The sequence below is a fragment of the Lutjanus erythropterus genome, chromosome 3 (assembly GCF_056507025.1).
Source record: "Lutjanus erythropterus isolate fLutEry1 chromosome 3, fLutEry1.hap2, whole genome shotgun sequence".
NCBI lineage: Eukaryota > Metazoa > Chordata > Actinopteri > Lutjaniformes > Lutjanidae > Lutjanus > Lutjanus erythropterus.
Window position 1 is genome coordinate 30,934,496 of NC_139319.1, and position 21,303 is coordinate 30,955,798.

The following is a 21,303-nucleotide window of genomic DNA, read 5'->3' on the forward strand; positions in this document are numbered from 1 at the left end:
CCAATTAATTTTTTAAATTATACTAACAACATACTTTGCTGTTGGTGAGGTCGTAGATCTTCTGACTGATGTAGGTGACGTCAGGTTTTGGTTCATTATGTGCAGCACGTCGGGCAATGTTGTGGTTGGGCTTAGAGAGCCGAATGATGGAGCCCTCCAATCGGACAAACACAGAATGTGTCAGCGTGGCATGGTATGTCTCTGGGTCATAGTTTGATATCTCATTCATCCAGCCCTGGAGGGAAGACATGACCATTTTACATAATGTACTTTACATTTCCAAAACTACTGGAGAACTATTTATTTATACATTTATTTATAAATATTTATATATTTATACAAATAAATATGTTTTTCCATATAGATGTGTCAGTCTTTGGACTGAAATGGTTAAAAATGACATCAAAGTTGAGTGTCTCATTAAAGCATCGTCAAACATCTGCAGTGAAAATAAGAGTTCATATCTATAAGAATACAACACATTTTGTTGCTTAGATTATTTTTCTAGACTGCATGAGAGTGGCAGACATTTGACTGACCTCTCCCTCTGGAGTCCCAGCATGAAGGTTAAGCAATGTACTGCAGTTTACAGGGACAGCAGCAAAACATATTTTAGCCACCCAAGTAAATAAATAAATAAATAAATAAATAAATAAATAAATGAATGAATTTTCAATTTTACCTCACTGAACACAGGAGTTGCTGGTCATGCTAACATGATAGTTCAGGTCCAAACGAACGTTACTGGAACATTTTTGGAATTAAATGCACGGTTTTCAGAATAAATGTCTGAGCAAAACCATGGCCAATTCATATACAATATCAGGAACCTGATGTAGGTTAAATGACAGTATATCAAATTTGGATTCAAACGAATTTCTAATACGTTTTAAGATACTTACTAGTGTGTACATAAGACCCTAAACTACATAGGTAGAAGGCTATTATGGATTTGGGTTTCTAGTGGCTTTAAAAATGCAGTTAGAATTCGCTGTGTGTGATTTCCAGCATCTGAGGAGAAAAATGCTTTTAAACAACTACAAACACAGAGAAGATAACAATCCAAAGCTGTGCCTGGAAAATGAGGACACTGTAAATATCTGCTCACAGTGTGTTGTCAACCCACGTAGCATGTTTCTACGGTGATAGAAAAGGTTACCTGTCTCTACAAACTACTTCAGACTGATAAGAGGGTGTCTTATAACCACTGTCTTTTCAAGTGGGGACATGAACAGTTTGCTGTCATTTTGCTTTCTGTGGTAGACTTTGAAGTTCGTCTGGCTAAATTCAGCCCAGGATTCACATCTAGTTTATTTGCTGCGTTGTCACTTCAAAATAAAAAGTGTCACAGCAATATGCATCTTAAATTTCTTGTTTGCCTTTATTCACAGCACTCCATAGATACAACTGTACATAGTGTGATGATGAAGTAAAATTCTCTTTCAGTATGAAAGTTCTTAAATTTGGTGGATAAGTGTAAACATTTGCCTGTCTATAGACCTCTCCACAGCTTGCCTGGTGTCTGCTCTGGAAAGCTTTAGTCCACCATGAGCTTGCACAGTATAGGTGGGTAAGATATGGAATAAATTGATGGACGTATAAATTCGATATTTTGTGAATCTATGGGAGATGCTGTACAGAGTTCTATAGTCAGCATTAGATCTCAAATGATTTTCATTAAATACTGCAGCTCTGATGCAGAGGGTGTCTGTGCATGTGTAAAATAATATAGTATCTTTTCTTTTTTTTACACTCAAAGCTTCAACAGAGGTTTTCAAACGAGTCTTCAAATGTCTGTTGTCACATTTTAAGACATATTCACACATACAATTCATGTTTTTATGAGATAAATAATAGAATAAAATTAAATTAAATGAACAAAGGTCATCAAATTCATCATTATAAATGTAATTTATGGTTCTGTTAAATGGCTGCTAGACCACCCCGTTAATACAAATGCATGTCAGTTTTTTGACTGCAGTGAAAATGTTGTTTTTGACAGGCTAAACAGAAAAATATCGATTGAGACAGAATACTTAATTCAAAAACATGTTGTGATTTAGGAAACTGTTTTGGAAATTATTACATCTGTCTTTTCTCAATAGATTTTAAGTTTTGGACATAAAGATAGATTGATAGGATTTGCCCAAGCTGTCCATAAATGCACCAGAAGGACACCACAACATCAAATGCTGATGTTTTGGATTGACAGAGCATTCCCAGAGCATAGCAAAATAATGAGAAAAATTGCAAGGGTGACGGCAGATGTAGCCAGCACCATACCTTTCAAGTCAGTTATAAGTGATGATGATGAAAAGGATTATTTCAACGTGATTTATACAATGTTTTTTAGGAAAATGTTGCATTATACCTTTATTTACACTCTGACTTCAGTGATCCAAACATTTTCAATAATTCCAGAAACTATCCTAGACAGCCACCACTTCAATCTTATTCTACAAATATTATAATCCTGAGAATATTAGTGTGGCCAAATCTTTATCTGCAACTGTGAAGAAATACCTAGTATTACATACAGGGATTATTATACAGGGATTACTATTCAAAATGATACATTGCGATACTATAAACAAGATGATATAGTGCTCTTTTTTAATCTAATTTTAGGAAGCTGACATAGTAAAAGGGACACCCACCAAATGCAGAAGATCTGAGTTAAAAGTCGACTTTTTATGCAATCAGAACAGTGAGGAGAGAAAACAACACTGCCATCTAGCAGTCTGGTTTAAACACATCATAAAAGGAACCACTTCCACAATTGTTCCAGTGTTTTTGAGAATCAAAACAGAATCATCAAACATAAAATCACGATACTCAAGATACTCAAGTGTATTTTAAACCCCTATGCGTAATGCCTATGGAATACATATTAACACTTTGGAAGAACAAACTAATCAACCAGCAAATTCTTTACGGTGTTGAGGCCTTTGCAGCATGACAAAATGAATCAAGGTGAAGTTTAAAATATTCACTGACCTTATAGATATCTGGCTCCTTAATGTCCAACTTTGTCAGATTCCATAGCTTCCCATGGTGTCTGGAATGTCTGAAACTACTGCCAGAAGGTTTTGGTCCTGTCAGCCACACAACACCAATGGCTAAAAGGAATCCCAGTCCAATCCCAAGAAGCATTCCTCCTACGTAACTGGGCAGAGGTAATATAAAATACCCATAGACCAGTACAGTGAGGATGATGAGAGTGTAGTGTGGAACACTGGGTGCCGACTCAATACTTTCAGATTCATCTTCGCTGCATGGTTCAGTGCTACCACTTACAGCCATTTTAGTCTGACTCCCAGTTCCAGTATCATCAGTTCTATCGCCACCATCACCTTCTGTGTCAGTACAAATCTCAAAGTCCTCATTGTCCAGGATGCAAAAGTCATCATCCTCTTGTTTAGCAAGAGCGGACATGGAGCATTTATCCAATGACATGGAGAGTGAGGATGATTTGTTGGGGCTCTTAGTGTCAAAGGAGAGGAGGACAGGTGATTCGGTTGGAGCAGAAGCCCCACTGTTGGGGCTCTCAGCCTCCCAGTCACCTCCTTCTTCCTCTTTGATACAGTAATTATTGTTGCTCTCCAGGTGACCATTGATCGCTGTAATGGTGGAGAGTTCTGTGGCACTTGCAGAGAGGGCCTTGGGCCGGTAAATGCTGCTGCCAACCAAGCTGCTACTCTTTTCATCCATAATCTTACTCAGCAGCTGGAGGGGTTCAGAAATGGCCTCAGACAAACGACGCTTGGTGTCTTCAATTTTTGCCTCAACTTCAGAGACTTTGAAGAAACTGCGGTTATCTGGTGAGGTTAATGGAGATGAAGGTGCGGTTTTAGAGTCACTAGCTGACGACGTTGTACCAGATGGCATCCGGGACTGTGTGAATTGCTTGAAGAGTTGCAGGTTAAGGCGGGGTTCTGGAAGGCGGTAGGGTGTGGAGGAGGAGGAGGAGGTTGAGTCCTGGGATGTATCTGAAGATAAAGATTTGACAAGATTCTTCATGAGTTGCCTATGCCTTACTGTAGGAGCAGTAACAGAAGAGAACCCGTCACGAGATTCTATGTCAGACGAGAGAGATTTCACTAAGCTGAGGAAGGGTTTGTCACTGGAGGGAAAGCTCAAAGATTTGGTGGGAGAGGAACTGGAAGTTGCGCCTTTTTGCTCAGCAATACGTGATGATGGAGTTTGTGTGGGAGAAGTGTTAGTGTGATGTCTAGAAACTGGAGAAAGTCTGGATGATTCAGGAATGACAGCAACATCGGCTGCAGAGTCCAATGGCACCCCTTCGAACATCTCCTCACTCGCTTCTAAGCCTGTCACAATGTTTGCATCATCTTGAGGGGCTGAGGTAGTGGAGACAGTTGTCATGTACAGCCCTTCTTCCTCCTCCTCTTCCTCCTTCCCAAGAGCTGAGAAGTGGATGGTGATGGTCTCCTTTGACGGTGATCGTTGGACATGGAGCTTGGGGGACACAGCAGGGGGCTGTTTTTTAGTGGAGTGAGCACTCTCTGCATGGCTAGAATGTCGGCTAGTCATTGCAGTACTCCCACTGAGACGCAGTCTGCAAAGACAGAAAAGAGACAACACCAAATTAGGCTGGAATGATTAGTTAATAAACTGACTAGTTGATTATAAGAAAAAATATCAGCAACTATTTTGATAATCAAATAATCTTTTCATTCATGTTATTTTCAAATGAAAGTGCCAAATATGAGGATATGATGCTGTTCATCATTATAAATGATTGTAAATTTACTACCTTTGGGTTTTGAACTGTTGGTTTGGCAAAGCAAGACTTCTGAAGATGTCAATTTGGGCTCTGAGAAATTATACCCAGCACTTTCACTATTTCTGATATTTTATAGATGTTGATGATTCAGTGTATCTAGAAACAACACTGCAAAGTATTCTAAAACCCAAAGCTTTATATTCTGATGATGAACAGGGGTGGTAACGCTCCCTGGTACGAAACCAGTGAGGGAGCACATCCTTATTAATTCACTAGCAGGAGGACCACTTGCAGGTTAAAAAGTGATTGGCAATAACATGTATTTCAGATTCAAATTGCTGTCAGTACTATGACTGAACAATTCATGGAAATTGCATCAAAATCACAAAATTCTCAAAAGACCACCTTTGATCCCAATAGATTACTGATCCACTAACCATCTGTCTAAGAAGGCCAAAAACAGTATATTATGTTAATTATGCTATCTCCATACAAAAGTGTGTATTTGCATGTATGCCTGTGTGGGTGCTGACAAATTCAGTGCTGTATATCTCAACCAAAGTGGCTGTCTCACATTTCAGCTAGCAGCAACCAGGCATCCTAAATCATCACCACACACACACACACAAACACACACCTAGTGATTAGACCCCTCAGTCCCACTCACCTCCTGCTGACACTGTAGCACACCTACCACAAACTGCTAAAATATTCAGCTAAACCAAGGAGCTCAATGAGGAGACAGCTAGGCTAAAACAAGAATCAAGGATTACACTACATGTGAATGCTACAGGTGCCTTTGGAAAACAAACCTCATATTTGACATGTGACAACTTTACAGCGATATGAAGAATACAACAGTTTGTGAGTTACATAAAATTAGTTGCAGGCTCTTGCTTTTGCATATTACTTATTTACTTATCTTGTGACTTTACTTCCTATTTTAGATCTTTGCCAACAAACATTCAACAATAACCACAATGTTCCCACAGTCTTGACAAGTGTTTATAACTTAATCATACTGTGTGGAATGTATTAACTGTATTACAACACAGCCTGAGGCCAAAGTCCAGATAATAAATGGAGGTTGAAATGATGTAACATAATGCATTACGATGCTGTTTGTTGGGTCCCATGAGAATATGCCTGAAGTACTCTGGACTGTCAACTGACAGCATTTTCATGTGTATCTGTATGGAACAAATAGTAGGATCCAACCTTGCACTTGGAGACATCATACAATGGCTTACCATAATGATCTTTCAAAACCAAATACCTTTCCATAGAAAGTACATTTACTTTAGGGATTGCTGGGAAAAGATAAGCCCAGGCCAAGCAAAGCACAGGGAAAAATTGCACCAATTGTCTAATTTGTTTTTTTGTGGATCAGCTTTCAGACTTCCAGATTTCTAAATTTAGCTGTGGATTGAGTCTGCCGCTAAGCTGCCCAGTGTATTGCAGAAGAATGTTCTTGTGACAGAAGGGAGTTTATTCTTAATCTGTACCTTTCCTTGTCTAAAATACTTCCCCATTCCCATTGAACACTTGATTATGACATAAACAACATAATTAATGATCAGTGTTTCAAATGTCATGGCTCTGACACACACACACACACACACACACACACACACACACACACACACACACAGACAGACAGACAGACAGACAGACAGACAGACAGACAGACAGACACACACACATATACATGTAAATGTTCTATACTGCCAAGAAAATTATGCTAGGATATACAGTATGTGGCAACACAGCGTGATTTAACTGCCTCTACTGGCATCTAGGTGAAATCTTCTGGTAGTGAAAATAAAATTATGGTAATGTCTCATTGACATTTGGCAATGACATCCTTGTCCAGACAACAGAGGTGGCATGAGGTCATGCTGGCTAACTCATATACAGACTCAACTTGGCCACTCATTGTCACATGGGTCACGAGTGAGCTTGTTACCCAGCCAGGCAGTCTGCCAGCCACCTCTGTCCCTAGCTAGCCAGCCTTCAGTCAGCAGCAACACAATGAGGCCATTTTACTAGATTGCCAGTTGGACATGGATTTCATTTTAACATACAAGACTCAAAGGACCTAGCAGCGTTTGCTAATTTCACATTAGGATTAGTAATAAAGTGGTTAAGTATGTACTGTATGTGTTTGTGTGTGTGGTCTGTAATGCTGGTTCTAATTTAACACTATGGAAATGGAACAAACAAATAAACAGAAAAAAGACTGGGCATGTATATTAGCATGTTTATCACATTTCCATGTGTGTGTATGTACACATTGACAATCAATTCTGCATTTGTCTCATGTCCCCAGGGCCTTTCTCTGAGCCAATGAACAGACTAAGTGGACAGTGCAGAATGAAATCTTGCCATTGATGCTGATGAAGCTAATTACAGAAGCAAGCCAGCCTCATTAACCCTGATGTTTGCACTCATCAGAGACATGTTCACAGCTGACTTCTTCTCCATCATGCAGAACACACTGCTGACAATGAGAAGAGACTCACAAAGCTATTACACATACTGTCAACATCCATGCGCACAAACTACACAGTAGCTACACATGGCATGTTGAATTTATGGTTGAATTGAACTGGAGAATGATTTGCTGGTGAGATGAGAAGATAACAGTTGTCGTGAAAAACTGTAATTTAATATAAAAGTTATTTTGAGACAGGGAAGTCATAAAATGTGGAGTGCCCTAAAATAGATTCATCTACTGCCTGAAGGGCTTAATCTCTACATTTAATCTTTCATGCATTTATAAATAAACATGTCTCATATTTTAAAGCAGTATCTGAGAAGAAAAACATTATGGGACATAAAACCAAAGTGCATTTTTTCACAAAATCTGCAGTACATATGACAGCATTCTGCAGGCCCCTTCAAGTTCTGCTGCTCCTCTGCAATGACTGTCACTACGCTATTTGCAACGTAAGAATTCCTGATTGATGCATTAGGATTCAACATGCCCCCTTCACATGAGAACAGCAACAGTAAAATTATATTTCACATTATGATGGTAACATCTTGCAATTAATTTGTGGTTTACAAACGTGTCAAACCATGTGGGTGATATCAGTACGGATCAACTACATTTCTTTACACCCCATTCACATGGCATCCTTCAGTCTAACAAACATGAATGCATTTCCTTCCTCAGGAAACATATGCAAAGGCAACAGTATTTTAAATCCATCGCTGTTTACATCTGTGTTTACTTGCTAGCAGTCTTCAAAATTCATATTAGAATTGAATTGTAGAAAATGAAAATAACATGGATGTAGCATCCTAATTAGTGGAGGTGTTTATACAAGAATGGCAGTCATTAGAAAATGGCTAAACTAAAATACTATGGACTATAGATTGTGGGTTTGAAGCTTCACAATCAAGGTTAGGATCTGAACCAATAGTCCCACTTGGCTTCCAGACTGATGCTGCAACTAACGAGTTGCTTTGAGAGCAAGCAAACAAACTGACTGTTGACCTCTTTTTCTCTCAGTGTCTTTTTCTGAGAACATGACAACCCCTGACCTCTGATGTCCAGTAAACAAAACACATCTCAGAATGTACAAACAAGTCTATTACTTATTAATCTAAGACTGCAGTGTCAACTGAATAGTTGCCAAAGCTTTGAGATCATAACAAAATAATTACAAAAACGTTAAGCACAAAATTAGAAAAAAAATCAGATCCATGGGAACTGACAATCTATAGTTAAATTAAAAATCCAGGCTAAAATGCATTGTTAAAAAGGAGGACATTCAGGCTGTTCCAATATCATTTTGTCATCTAGAGGTGCAATTTTGCTAACCCTCCCTACATCTGGCCAAAAATAAATACTGCACAGAGTACTAATTTAAAAATGCGTAAAATTTCAATAAGTTTAACATGCAATAATCATAATGTATGATAACGTTGGTTTTGGTCTCTCATTTTGTGTATTACATCACGGAGAAAGCTCAGCCAACTATTAATGCAATGTAACGCAATGAAACTTGAAGGCTGGATGATCTACCTCACATGAGGTCATGTTAGTGTTTTTCTATTTGTAATTTAATGCCGATAATCCTTTATCATATATGAGGAGAAATTTCTTGTGGTGGACAGCTTTGACAGGGCTACCAGTAGACGACAATCAATGTGACCACATGACATATTGCCTTAGTGGGAAGTGCAACTCTATTTTGCTTGACTAGATGAACTCTTGCTCATTTATCTGTACTGTCGTCACCAATGACCACTGAGTTGAACACAAGTTCATAACCTTTATCTAAAGATTTCACAATGTCATAATAGGAAATGTAGGAAGTTCCTAAGTGAAGCAAAAATGGCTAAATGTAGTCAGATGAGGAAAAGTAGGCAAACCAAAAGAAGAAATAGGATTTTTTAATAACAGATAAATGGAAAATTTCAATCAACACTGACCAATGTTATGGCAGGATCAACGTCTTATATTTTCTTGGAACCAATGTTACTAAGCTGTCATTTTTGAGAAACGTTGGATTCTTGAAATAGCCACAGTTCTAGGTGCAGCATGAGTCAATTTCTCATAATGTGACCACCTCCTGCATGACCTAATCAGAAGCTCAAAGGGCTACGGATTTATATCTGTCAGGAAGGAAAGACACCCTCCCTCATATTATATTATGTCATTCAGTTATTTTACCTCTTCCTCACAACACATTAGCAAAGTCAATGGCATGGTGTGTTTCTGTTTTTACTTTCAGATATCCCCTTTATTTAATCATGTTCATTTTCAGCTTCATATGAGTCTTGTAAAATTATTGCTGATCAAACAAAACATTTCCTGATTGTTCTGCTTCATAATAAAAGTTTTTAGATAACAAAATAAAGGGAGACTTTCACTGTTAGGAATTCATAGAAAACCAAATTTTTATCCACCATTCAGATACTTGACGAAAGACAAGTGTGTGAAGTATACATCTTCAAGTGGTTGCCAACTCTGTTGTGCTGACACAAGTCGAACCGGGTCGAACCGGGTCAAGTCAAGCAGCACACATGTATGGATGAAAGAGGAACAAAAGTCACAGTTGTTACTAACCAAGGCAATAAGCCTTCACTGCCTCTACGGAAAAGGGCCATAAATTAGTGTGTCCACCTGGGTGTCATGTTGACATTATTGCTGATCACAGCTTGAGCCAATAACCGTGACTGCTGTAGAGTCATTTGACCCGGTGTGAGTGAATGCCAGTTTTACTTTTTCCCACTGAAGACATAAGCCAGATGTCAATGGGTGTTAGTGAATTTTTGGTGAAGTGTAAAAGGGGATTCAGGCTCTCTTTTTAAATCTTCACATGTCCTGCAGCACAAAGACTGTGGAATGCACTCTTAAAATGTTTAAACTCTATTACGTTTAGAAAAGTACAACTTTTTGAAACCAAGTCAGCTCCTCAACAATTCGGTGGTTAAGACGCTGCTTCTTCATATGATTCTTTTCCCAAGACACAAACAAGACGTCACTTTCCCTAAACCCCTTAATTCTGTCTGACTAAATCCACTCTGAATGACGAACTATGCAAACGCCTTGGATCAGTAAGGTCAATAACTCTTTGCAGCTAACTTAGGACTGACCCTGAATCATAATAAACAAAACTGTTAGGATCATTGTTGCTATGTGACTCTGGAAAAAGACATACTTGCTGGGAAACACCACTAACCTTCACAGTCTACAACAAAAAACAATGATCACACATAATGTGTCTGTTTTTCAAAGTCTGCATAGAGACTGGTCAGTATCTTGTGATTCCTGGTTTCTCTGGGTAAATGTTTACATAAGAAAATATAAGGATAAATCCAGAAGTAGTCATCCCCACTCTGGTTGTTAATGATTAATCATTAATTGATTAATGACCTTTAAGAATTTAACCAAATGTAACCACATATGGCCGAGCCATTTGTTAAATAAGGACAGGTGGATAAGAGCCTGATTGTGTTATTATACAGTTAATTTAAAATGTTTGCAACTCATGGATGAATGTTTCACATAACTAATGTGCCACTAGAACTGCTTATATAAAACTTCAACTGAGAAAAAGACATGTTTTGTATCTTATTGATGATGAATTGATTGATCGGTCAACGCACAACAAGGACTTTTTAACTGATTATGAAACGGTCCCAATTTAATACTGATGCCTCTATATGACCTACATAAGCAAATGAAACCATCTGCAACAAGACTGACTATTTCTTGTTATTCTCAAAGTCTGCCACTGGGTTGGTTTCTCCTTGAAATCAGATGAAACGATTTACAGCATGCAGACTGGAAGAGCCTATGTTTACATTTTCACGGTTCTCACTTATTACATCCACGATTTACATTACCATGTTAAAAGGAAACGGGGGATTTTTTCTTTAGATGTTTTTATTTTTGGTGTTATGTTTTGTGGATAGGCTAGAGGAAACACACATGCTTTTGTCCACAGGTGCCTAAAAAAAATCAACAAAATATGAAAGCTGCTAAGTAGGTTAAATGTTTTCCAGTTTCCAGTGAAGTAGATATGTAAACTTATTGTTAGGATAATGTCTAGTTATGGTTTTTATATATGTCTGCTGTTGCTTTTGTTTTGTTTGCTTTTTAATTGTACTTTCTGTAATGTTTTAAACTATTTATTGGCTTGCTTTTAGCTTTTGTTTATAATTATCTCAAATGCAATTTGAATGTTCTTTTAAAGTTTAATTTCAATGTATTTCTATGTTTTTGTAAAGCACCTTGAATTGCTTTGTGTCTGAATGTTGCTACATAAATAAACTTGCCTTGCCTTCATGTCTTCAACTATCAGTGAAGGAAAATGCACAAAACTTGCAGCCCTACTCCCTACATTACTGTCCCTATCTCCTAAACACATGTGTGCCTAAAGTTCCAGCAGAACTGGCTGACAGTGTTTCCGGTGTTTGCAGCTCAGTAACCACGCTGTAAGAGTATTTTTTGCAAGTCATCCTGCCCTGTGCTTTCTGCCAATACAACACCACATGCCAGCCCACTCAGAGCATCTCAAATGTCATACACCACTGTTTCAGATGACATCAGTGGCATTAAGAGGATGCTTAAGGGATAGAGATTAAACTAGAAGAGAAAAAAAAAAAACATGAGAGAACTTGTAAACCTGCCTCACACTTTCCCCCATGGAAGACATAATGAAATCCCAGACCACTATACCTTAACCAGGTTGCCAAGGAAGGGATCAGAAGTCGTCCCTCGTTAAATCCTGCTGTGTATTTGCAGTAGTAATGGCTTTCCCTGTGCTTACACTGACAGTTTAGCTAATGACTTGCAAAGTGTCTCATAGCCCAGTGCTCACATTAATGAGACTGCCAACATAGCTGCCACACTAGCAGTAACAGTTAATGACCCCATAGGTGATAACAATCCACAAATATCTAATATCTCCACAAGGATTATATGCCCCATTGTTTTGGGCAAAAATTTTATTCAGAATTAAATGTTGCATTGGGAGAAAGCTATGACTAAAGATATTTCTGTAGAATGACTCTGTGTCCATTTGAGCTTCCTCTCATTATGTGAACCTTTAACTTTTAACTGGATGACAAATACAAGAGAAAGCAATAATCTTCAGCTATGTGGATGCAGGTCTGGTATGTAGGGCCCGAACCAATGTATAGGTCAGCTGATATTATTGGCCTGATATTGGCCTATCACAGCTATATTGGTGTATATTAGTCTCAGCATGTTGTCTGATATGCGACTATATGAATACTTTTTTTTTTTTTTTTTTAACAGAATACAGATTGGTGTATTTGTTAGTTTATATGCAGCAAAAAGGTTTGTTTACATTCTGTATAAAAATATAGGCTGATATATCATTTTTTTTTCTCTCTAATACTTGTAACAGCATCTGCCCCAAAAATCCAGTATTGGTTGGGCACCACTGAAATAATATGTCTTCATGTTTCTCATTCTTTCACTCTTTGTTTCTGTAATTGTAGAAATAAAGAGTGTAGAGGAGTCAGCAGAGCAGTATGGTAGCACTCTATGTGGTTAACTGCACTAGCTGAGACAAAGGTGTGTGTGTGTCAGTGTGTACAGACATGTTTGAGTGACTAAGAGTGACTAAACTGGTGAATGCATTTCACAGAGTCATTTCAGATTCCAGGTTCTGGAGACAAATAAACAATGAAAGCCCAACAGAACTGAAACTGTTCTCAAGAATGCTGACAAACTGGTGCGACTGGTGGGGATTGAAATGTTAGGCGGTGAGATCATTACAGGTATCAACTATCTCTCAGCCTTCCTCTGCCCAGTGGAGCACACTATTATCCTGCACAGCCACAGTTAAAACACAAACTAGCAGGACTTTATTTTGTTTTGGCCCCATTCACTATCACAGCTGTAAAAACCACAAAGCTCTTTTTATTCTTTTGCTTGTTCCTTGAACTGAAATGAGTGAATGCGTGGCACTTGGACTCTGGAAAATTAATAAAATGATGTGCAGTGTATAATTTCAAAAACATAATGTACATAAAAAATAACCAGCCTTTCCTAAATTCATGAAGCATAGCTTTTTAGAAGGTGTCTGTCCCATGACAGAGCCAAGTTAGAGCAAATCAGCTGTGTCATGCCTGGTCAGTGGATAAGGAAAAAAACAATGGCAGTGACAGACAATAAAATCTCTACAGAAACACACAAGGTAAGATCAACTGAGAGAGTTAACTCTTTCCTCTAATATGGACGTTTAACTTCTCATAAAAAACAACCAGGTCTAGTAGATAAATTGGACAGAAATCAACAATTATTTTCATTCATCAAATGATTTTTTCAATTAGAAATTTGTCTGTTAAAAGTCAGAGAAAGAGAGAAAAATGTCAATTACAATTTACCAGGTGAGGTGATGTCTTCAAATTTCTTGTTTTATCTAGCAGTTGGTCCAAAGATATTCATATTGCCATCATATATAGTACAAGTACAAGTACTGAAATCAAATAACTTGTTGAATGCAAGTTTCTTATTCGTTTTACTAATATTCAAACATTCTGATGATAAGGTTGTTATAACAGACTTGAAAGAGTAAGTATTTGTTCTCAAATGGCCATCAGGATTGTTGGATTGCTCAGTTATAGCCTGCAATAGCTCAGCTGTTGTGGATCACAACAGTGAGAACACACTGGCTTGTGGAGAGCATGTGACACAGCCTCCACCAAGGCTAGGAAGTAAAAAAAAAAAAAGAAAAACAAAGAGACAGACAGAGCCTGTAACTGTAGACCTTCATATGCCTACCATTTGCTTTTACTAAACATAAAGAAGACTTGTTTTTTTTTTTGTATGCAATTAATACTCTGTAAGGCTCAGCCCTTTTCAAACCACGCCAGTTCACTGACCCAGATGTTGTTCGTGTTAAATAATGCACTCCTCACTTAACTGCTTAACCCCATCAACAAGCCCTCATTACTTTTGAATGAACTCCTTGGCAGCAGTGGTGACAAAACTGTGACACAGATCAAGCACAGTCTCTCTGCTCCAGTTACAGATACTGACTCGGCCAGCCTTAACACGGCATCTCTTTCACTTTCACAGTAAAGAATTTTGATGAACAGCACTTTAACTTGTTTTTAAAGCACACTATATAGCTTTTGTTGATCATTTAAACTTCTTCCTTTGCTGCTTTAGCCTTGCTTGGATTACTATTCAGTAACCTTGTTAGCAGCCAGTCACATGTAGGGCTTCAAACCAGCTCAGTCATTAAAAACAAGAAACTGTATTTCATTGCCTGTAAGAGGTCAAGCATATAATCATGTTTTGCAGACAGACTAAGAAGACGAGCCAGGCCTCTTTTCATCTTTTCTCTTTTCATAAGGCCTTGGCCTACTGCTCAGTTTAGTTATGGTTTCTGTTTCTGATAAAACTAATGAAGAAATAATGTAAAACAGTCAGCAGCTCCAATATATCTCCTCAGCACAAGTTTGACAGAGAGGTACAAAAAGATATAGCCAAAAACAAATGAAACAGTGAAACCAAGCCTTCGACCCAAGACAAGAAAATGGGAATGGTGCTGGACGCCAAGCTCTTATCCAGGCCTTGGGGCAGCCATCAGCCCAGCAAGCCACATCTGGCCAAACCCAGGAGAGGACCGGTCCAACTTCCTGATTTGTCTTCACAAAAAACGTCTGTTTATCCAAACAGTTTCCATTACATGCCAAATGTCAACATACCACAATCATTAATTTCCTCAAATACTGAATGAAAAACAGACAATGACATAAACCACCATAGTTCATGTGACTGTCACAAAGCAGAATGAACTCTCTCTGTAAAATTGACCCTATTGGAACTTTGGTCAGCTTTCTTCCTTCCTGTTTCCTGTACTTAGATATGCTGTCTAGAACGGAGCCCCAGACCCACAAAAGATCTGCAAGAGTGATCTTTCCCTCAATTGTTTTTTTGTCCCTTAACCACAGTGTTGTCATATTATAAAACATAATTAGTTTGTCCACCATTGAGAAATGAATAAACAAGGCATACAAATTGTGAGTTTCGCAAATCAAGGGTTCCCTTCTAGACACCACTAAGCTAAGCTCCTTGATGTTGAAAAGAAAACCAACATTTCAAGATGGTGAAAAGATGTTGCTGGGGTCCTATAAAAGCAGCATATAGTCACATCCTAAGTTAGCTAATGTTAGCTAACACTAGCTAATTATCTATCAGTACCTTGCTAATGCTAGTTTTGCTGACATTACCTGACTTAAGATGTGACAATATAGGCCTCTGTGTAATCATGTTCAAAATAGTTTTTCTTAACATATACTAGCCTAGCATATAGCATATTTAAGTACAGGGAACAGGAAAAGAGAGAGTTGACTGACACTCTGCTGGGTCCCAAACTTTTACTGAAGCACAAAATGAAAAGGGGTAGGACACATGAAGGGTCACTTGGGGCCGTGGATTTTTCTTTTTTCCATTTTGACTCCATGTCAATACAGCTTCACACCAGCAGGCTTTGATGAGAACAACAGATTGTAGGACTGCACATTTGATCATTAATTTATGCATAAAACTATTGATTTTACATTTCTTAAAGATTTCGTTTACAATATCTGATGTAATTAAAACAAAATGTTTGTTCCTTATACCATCAGAATTTCTCAAATGTATCTCTGAAAATAATTAGGATTTTCACAAAGCAATAATTGTACACTTTTGTTCAAGAATAAATACAACAGAAAATTCTCTAAGTATGGAATGCGGTAATCATACATCTATTGTTATCAGTGCTGGACAAAGTGAAAGGAACCGGGAGAAAGCATTTCTCAGCCAAACTGTAAAGACAAAAGACTGCATTGTTATCGAGTGTGAGAACAGCTCATGGGAGACTGAAAGGGTCTGTGTTATATCTGTAGATTATGGTGAATGACTGCCTGAAATTCTAAAGGAATGGCTTTGCTGCACTATTCCTCAGGGCTCAAATTAACACAGCAAATAAATTCAGCGATGCTCCGATATCTCTATTTTTTTCCAGCATTTCAGCTCTCACACAAAAAGCTGCCTGTGAAAATACTGTAGCTTTGTGAATAAAGTCTCAGTTTCGAGTGAGAAGTAATATTTATAGACGAGCTATATTTATACATCTTCCCACCTCCCACCTTGCCTGTCTCTTTCCTCTGATAGTGATTATTATGACGGGAGCCAGATGAATGGTTCTGTCAGCGCACAATGGAAACAGCACCTGAAACAGGCCTGTAAATGCTGCTGGCTGACACATTCCCATGATGTCTCAGTAATGGTCATTATTTTGGTGGTTGGATAGGTGCGGGTGGGGGGGGGGGGGGTAACACCTGTCTGCAACAACACTGATGTTTGCTGGCACCTGCAAAATGAGCAGGCGGCTCAGGAGAAGTAATGCTAAGATACATAATGAAAGGCTTACAAACTTTAAATGGCAGACTTTCCTTTATTGTAGTCAAGGAAGAGAAATAATGTCAACACAGACTGAGATCTAGAGTTGTGTTTAAACAACTACATACATATCTTGGCTTTGTTTATGTTGCTCTGTTCTACGCATGATCAGTATCCTACTGACAGACATCACAGTTGTCTATAGAAATCAAAAAGACACACCCCTTTCTGGAATTCTGGAAAGATCACATGTCCAACAAAGCCCTGAACATTGCTCTGATAAAAACTAAGTTGCCTCCACAAGCACACACTCATGTGACAATAGGTGAGGCTTATTGCTTTTGCACTGTTGTCTGAATTGTTAACTGTGTCAAGCAGGGCCAGCATTTATGGTAGGGATGAAACAATGATAAACTGTGACAGAATTCCTGATGATTCATAAAACCATTTCAAAATTTAAATGATTGTGTTAACTGGGTTTGATTACCACACATTGAAAAACTCCCATTGTCAACCAAGGTTAGCAACAGTTGCCCAAATACAGACGCAGCAGCATCGAGTTGGTTTTGAGTCAATGAAAACAGTGACATCACAAAGGACATGGGAATTTGGGAAAATGATTTCACTGTGTTTATCAGTACTTTCTGAACATTTTCAGCAAATAATACCATGATAATACTGATAACCGTGATAGTTTTATATATATATAAATAATCTATAATCGTGATATGAAACTTTCATATAGTTTGACCTCCAGTTTATGGACAAAGATGTTCACCTGTCTGAACGAATTCTCTCAATCAAACAAATATAGGCCTAAATGTGGACTTGGACACTGACACAGAAAACTGAACAAGCATTGAGCGAGTAACCTTGAAGCATGGCACTGACCTATTATTATTAATTAAATCAAAAGGCTGTGCAGTTTCATTTTTGATCCATTAGCCTTGAGTCAGGAGTCTTAAAACGGTGACGTGTTCAAGAGCAAAAAGCCAAATGAGGTTACCATATGACAAAAGGCAAACTGTACATTACTTTTGTAAAAGTTTTTTTTTTTAAATCAGATCATTTGCAAACCAGTAGAACCTATGTTTATATTTTTCTGTGGCATAGTTATAGTAAATAGTACATTGGTCAGAACAGGAGGAGATTTTTCTTTAAATAATTTTACTTCTGACGTTATATTTTGTGGTTATGGTGGTGGAAATGCTACCACTTTTGTCCACAGTGGCCTCCAAAATCAACACAATATGAAAATTCTTTGTTGCCACTTTAATTAGACAAATGGTCTAAAGTGGTTCACTGAAATTCTACTCTATTGTAAGGTGTCAATGTACTGTATTGGGCTGCAATGGGCCATTGTGAAGGGAAGAGATCAATTTCAGCAATGCTGTGAATGTATTGTAAGTACAAGGTAGTCCAACTGTCATGTTAATTCCACATCAGCTGTCCCCAAGAGGGCTATACAGAAAGTGAAAAGCCTTATAAATATGTGACACCATGTACATCTCCGCTGGTCAACACTTTGACAGACCCTTGACCAAAATGTGAACATCTCATTTTTATAAAAATAGGTTAGACCCTGTGTGAACTTGGAAGGCGTCAAAGCTATGAACAGGTGTACAGTCAACAGGGGTGTAGACCAGTTATTACGCAGACTAATGATAAGCAGCAAATGTTCCTCGTCTCAGTGTGAAAGATTAATATGACACACACATTTGAGGAAAATAACACTGGTAAAAGGTCGCTGCACCTGCTGCTCCCTGAGCCTCCTTCTGTCTCTCGCGGGTGTTCAAATCCTGTTTTTGTTTTTCTTTTCTCTAACAGACTGACACCTTCCTCTCTCACTCACCCTTCTATCGTGACAGGTAAGCACACGCAGAGTACTGGAGCTGTGTTTTATCTGTGACAGGTGTAAGGCAAAGGATTATTTTATCTTTTTATCATCCACAAAAAAAAACAAAAAAAAAAACAGGAATCTGTCTGTTATTCTAAAAAGAGAATTCATACCATTAACAAGTGGTGTTTATTTATGTAGCCAAAGCCTGATACAACCTACACATCTGTGAAACAAAAATTATTTTTTGTACAAAACCCATTATCAAAAAACCCCATAAAGCAGCTGTACAGCTGCATTCGGATGAATATTTTGGGCAATTCCACTAAATCCAACCCTTTTTTGAGACATACTGATTAGAGTGTAATCTTTAAGTATCAGTAGTATTGGAAGGAAAAATAGTAAACTAGTGTAAAAATGGTGAAATGTTTCAGAGCTTGTGCAGTAGCCCTGCAACTAATGATTATTTTCATTATTCATTAATCTGCTGATTATTTTTATGATTAATCAATTAGTCTATAAAATGTCCCAAAAAAAAGAAAGAAAAATGCTCATCATAATTTCCCAGAGCCCAAAGTAATGTCTTCAAATGGCTTCTTTTCTCTAACCAACACTGAAAAACCCAAGCATAATTCATTTACTATATTAAATCCTTAATCCTTACATTTAAGAAAGTGGAACTAGCAACGATCAATTGATTATGAAAAATTTTGGCAATTCATTTTTATTTCAGTGTCATAGAGAATATGATGATAAAAAGAAACTAAACAGTCCTGGGTACAAACAATATGTTTTTTTCCCTTAAAAATAAATAAATAACTAATAAACAAACACAGCTGGTAAAGAAAAGCCACTGAACAGTCTGATTTAGCTGGAAACCAAATTTCAAGCAGGACAATAAAGACTGAAATTAGTTTTTTTTCTACTATCAGATTTTGGTATTGTATTGTTTTTAAACAAATGGTAAATGTCTTTAAACAAATGGAAAATGTCTTGTCATGGTATTTTTTGATAGTGAAAAAAGTTATACATGCTGGTCTTATCTTTAAACTTAGCCCAGACCTAAAATAACCCAATGCACTCAATCATTTGCTCCCGTTTTTTGTTCACATCAATTTCTTACAGTGTAAGTTGTTTTTCCGTCAGTTGCACATTAGACAGCTTAGATTTTGCCATTCAGTGCCATGTCAGCTATATGTATTCTAATTAAATTAATATAATTGCCTGTAAAATATGGTAAATATATTTTTTAGAATTGCATAAAATAATTAAATTGATGTGCAATTACTTCAGGATTCAAAACTAACTTTTTGTCTTTTTAAAAACAGACACTGAAAAGATTACCATCGTTTATCTGGATCTTTTTGTCTGGTGAGTGAAGCAAATCTACCAGCTACTGCATACTTTACCAACATTAGACTGGTGAATGGTGCTAATTTTGGTCCCTGAATGACTTGTTTCACTTTTGTTGTTTTCATATTACAAACTGTCATACACGCAAAGTAATAACATTCAGGTCTAATTTTGTTTTAATTGTTGTTTAATTGTTTAGATTTAATTGCTTCTTACATGGAACCAGTTATTTGGATAGAAATATGTAGAAAGGTAACACCACACATTACGTTACACTACAACATACTGTAGTGTAAATGTCAGCTTATAAATTAGACAACAATGTTGCTGGACTTCAATGTCAGGCTAGTAGTATCTGATGCCGTCTCTTTTCCTTGATATTCACAACATCTTGACCTTAACCACCCTGAGAAGGCTTTTGGAATAGTTACTCAGAAAAAAAGTAATTGGTATTGAAGAAAATTTGCACTATGGACAGTAGGCTATTTATATTACAAAAGATCTAGTATCTCATGTTTCATGCAAATTTGAAAGTCAAATCACTGTTTATTGTGTATTATTGACTTAACAAAGCAGCAACAGTTTTCTGAACTAAACAGGGGTTTACAATCACTCATAAGACTCAGCAAAGACATGAGGGAAGACAAGACTACAAAGAGAATATTGCAGGAGTACAAGGGTAAGGAGCAGAATAGTGTAGCAATATACCTAAGATGTGCAAATAATCATGTGGTAAAATATCACAAGGATAAGGAGAGAGACAAAGACCAAAAAGCATGGTGTGGTGTGTTGGATTGAGCAATAGCTGGGAGATGTGGGGGATTGGGTCCCTTGAGCAGATTTTGTGATCAATAAATCATCATTACATGACTTTTGCCCCAAGATATCAAAGCCTGTTTATAGGTCTAAAACAATCAGCAGCAGCTGTAGCCTCGTCCCCTGTAACGCCAATGTGACATGTTGAAATTCCCCTTAGGTGACAGTGAAATCCAACCAGCATGTATATTTGTTGTTTTTTATATAAGATCAACAGCTACATGCCAAAATGGAAAACTGAGAGAGGAAAACCTACAAAGACCACTGTCAGTAGTAAACTAGTTAACTGGGAGGAGGTTATTATGTATAGAAACCTTGCATAGCAAGTTACTTAACATTTTAAACATACCTTGAGGTCAATGTGTGCAAAGAAACCTGTAGAACACCTTGCTGGTATTGACTTTAACCATCCATACTCCAGGGCCTCTACTTATAGGTCCTGAAGTGTAACTGTTGGCTTCAGAGGGGAGCCTTGGTCTTCACTTGTAAAACATTTTGAGTACTAAATAAGTATCTCCTCTTGCTTGAGGCCTTAAGATCTGTGGCATCTCTTAAAGCTGTTAGAGTCAGTCTTCTAGAGGTCAGATTTGTTGAGAACTGGTCAACCTAATGCACTTTCAGAGGTTTATGCCATATAATGTCAAACTCAAGGTCTGTGGGCCA

General features: G+C 37.7%; 1 protein-coding gene across 2 annotated transcripts in view; it reads right to left on the minus strand.

Moving 5' to 3' along the window:
- Positions 1–21,303, minus strand: part of LOC146330275 (testis-expressed protein 2-like) — a 36,972-nt gene that overhangs the window by 13,952 nt on the left and 1,717 nt on the right. For both annotated transcript variants that reach the window (XM_084715801.1, XM_084715800.1), the window contains exons 3-4: positions 2,998–4,579; positions 35–235 (exon numbers count right to left, since the gene is read on the minus strand). In XM_084715801.1, coding sequence (XP_084571927.1) covers positions 35–235; positions 2,998–4,554 — 1,758 coding nt within the window. In that variant the 5' untranslated portion in view covers positions 4,555–4,579. The remainder of the gene's footprint in view (positions 1–34; positions 236–2,997; positions 4,580–21,303) is intronic.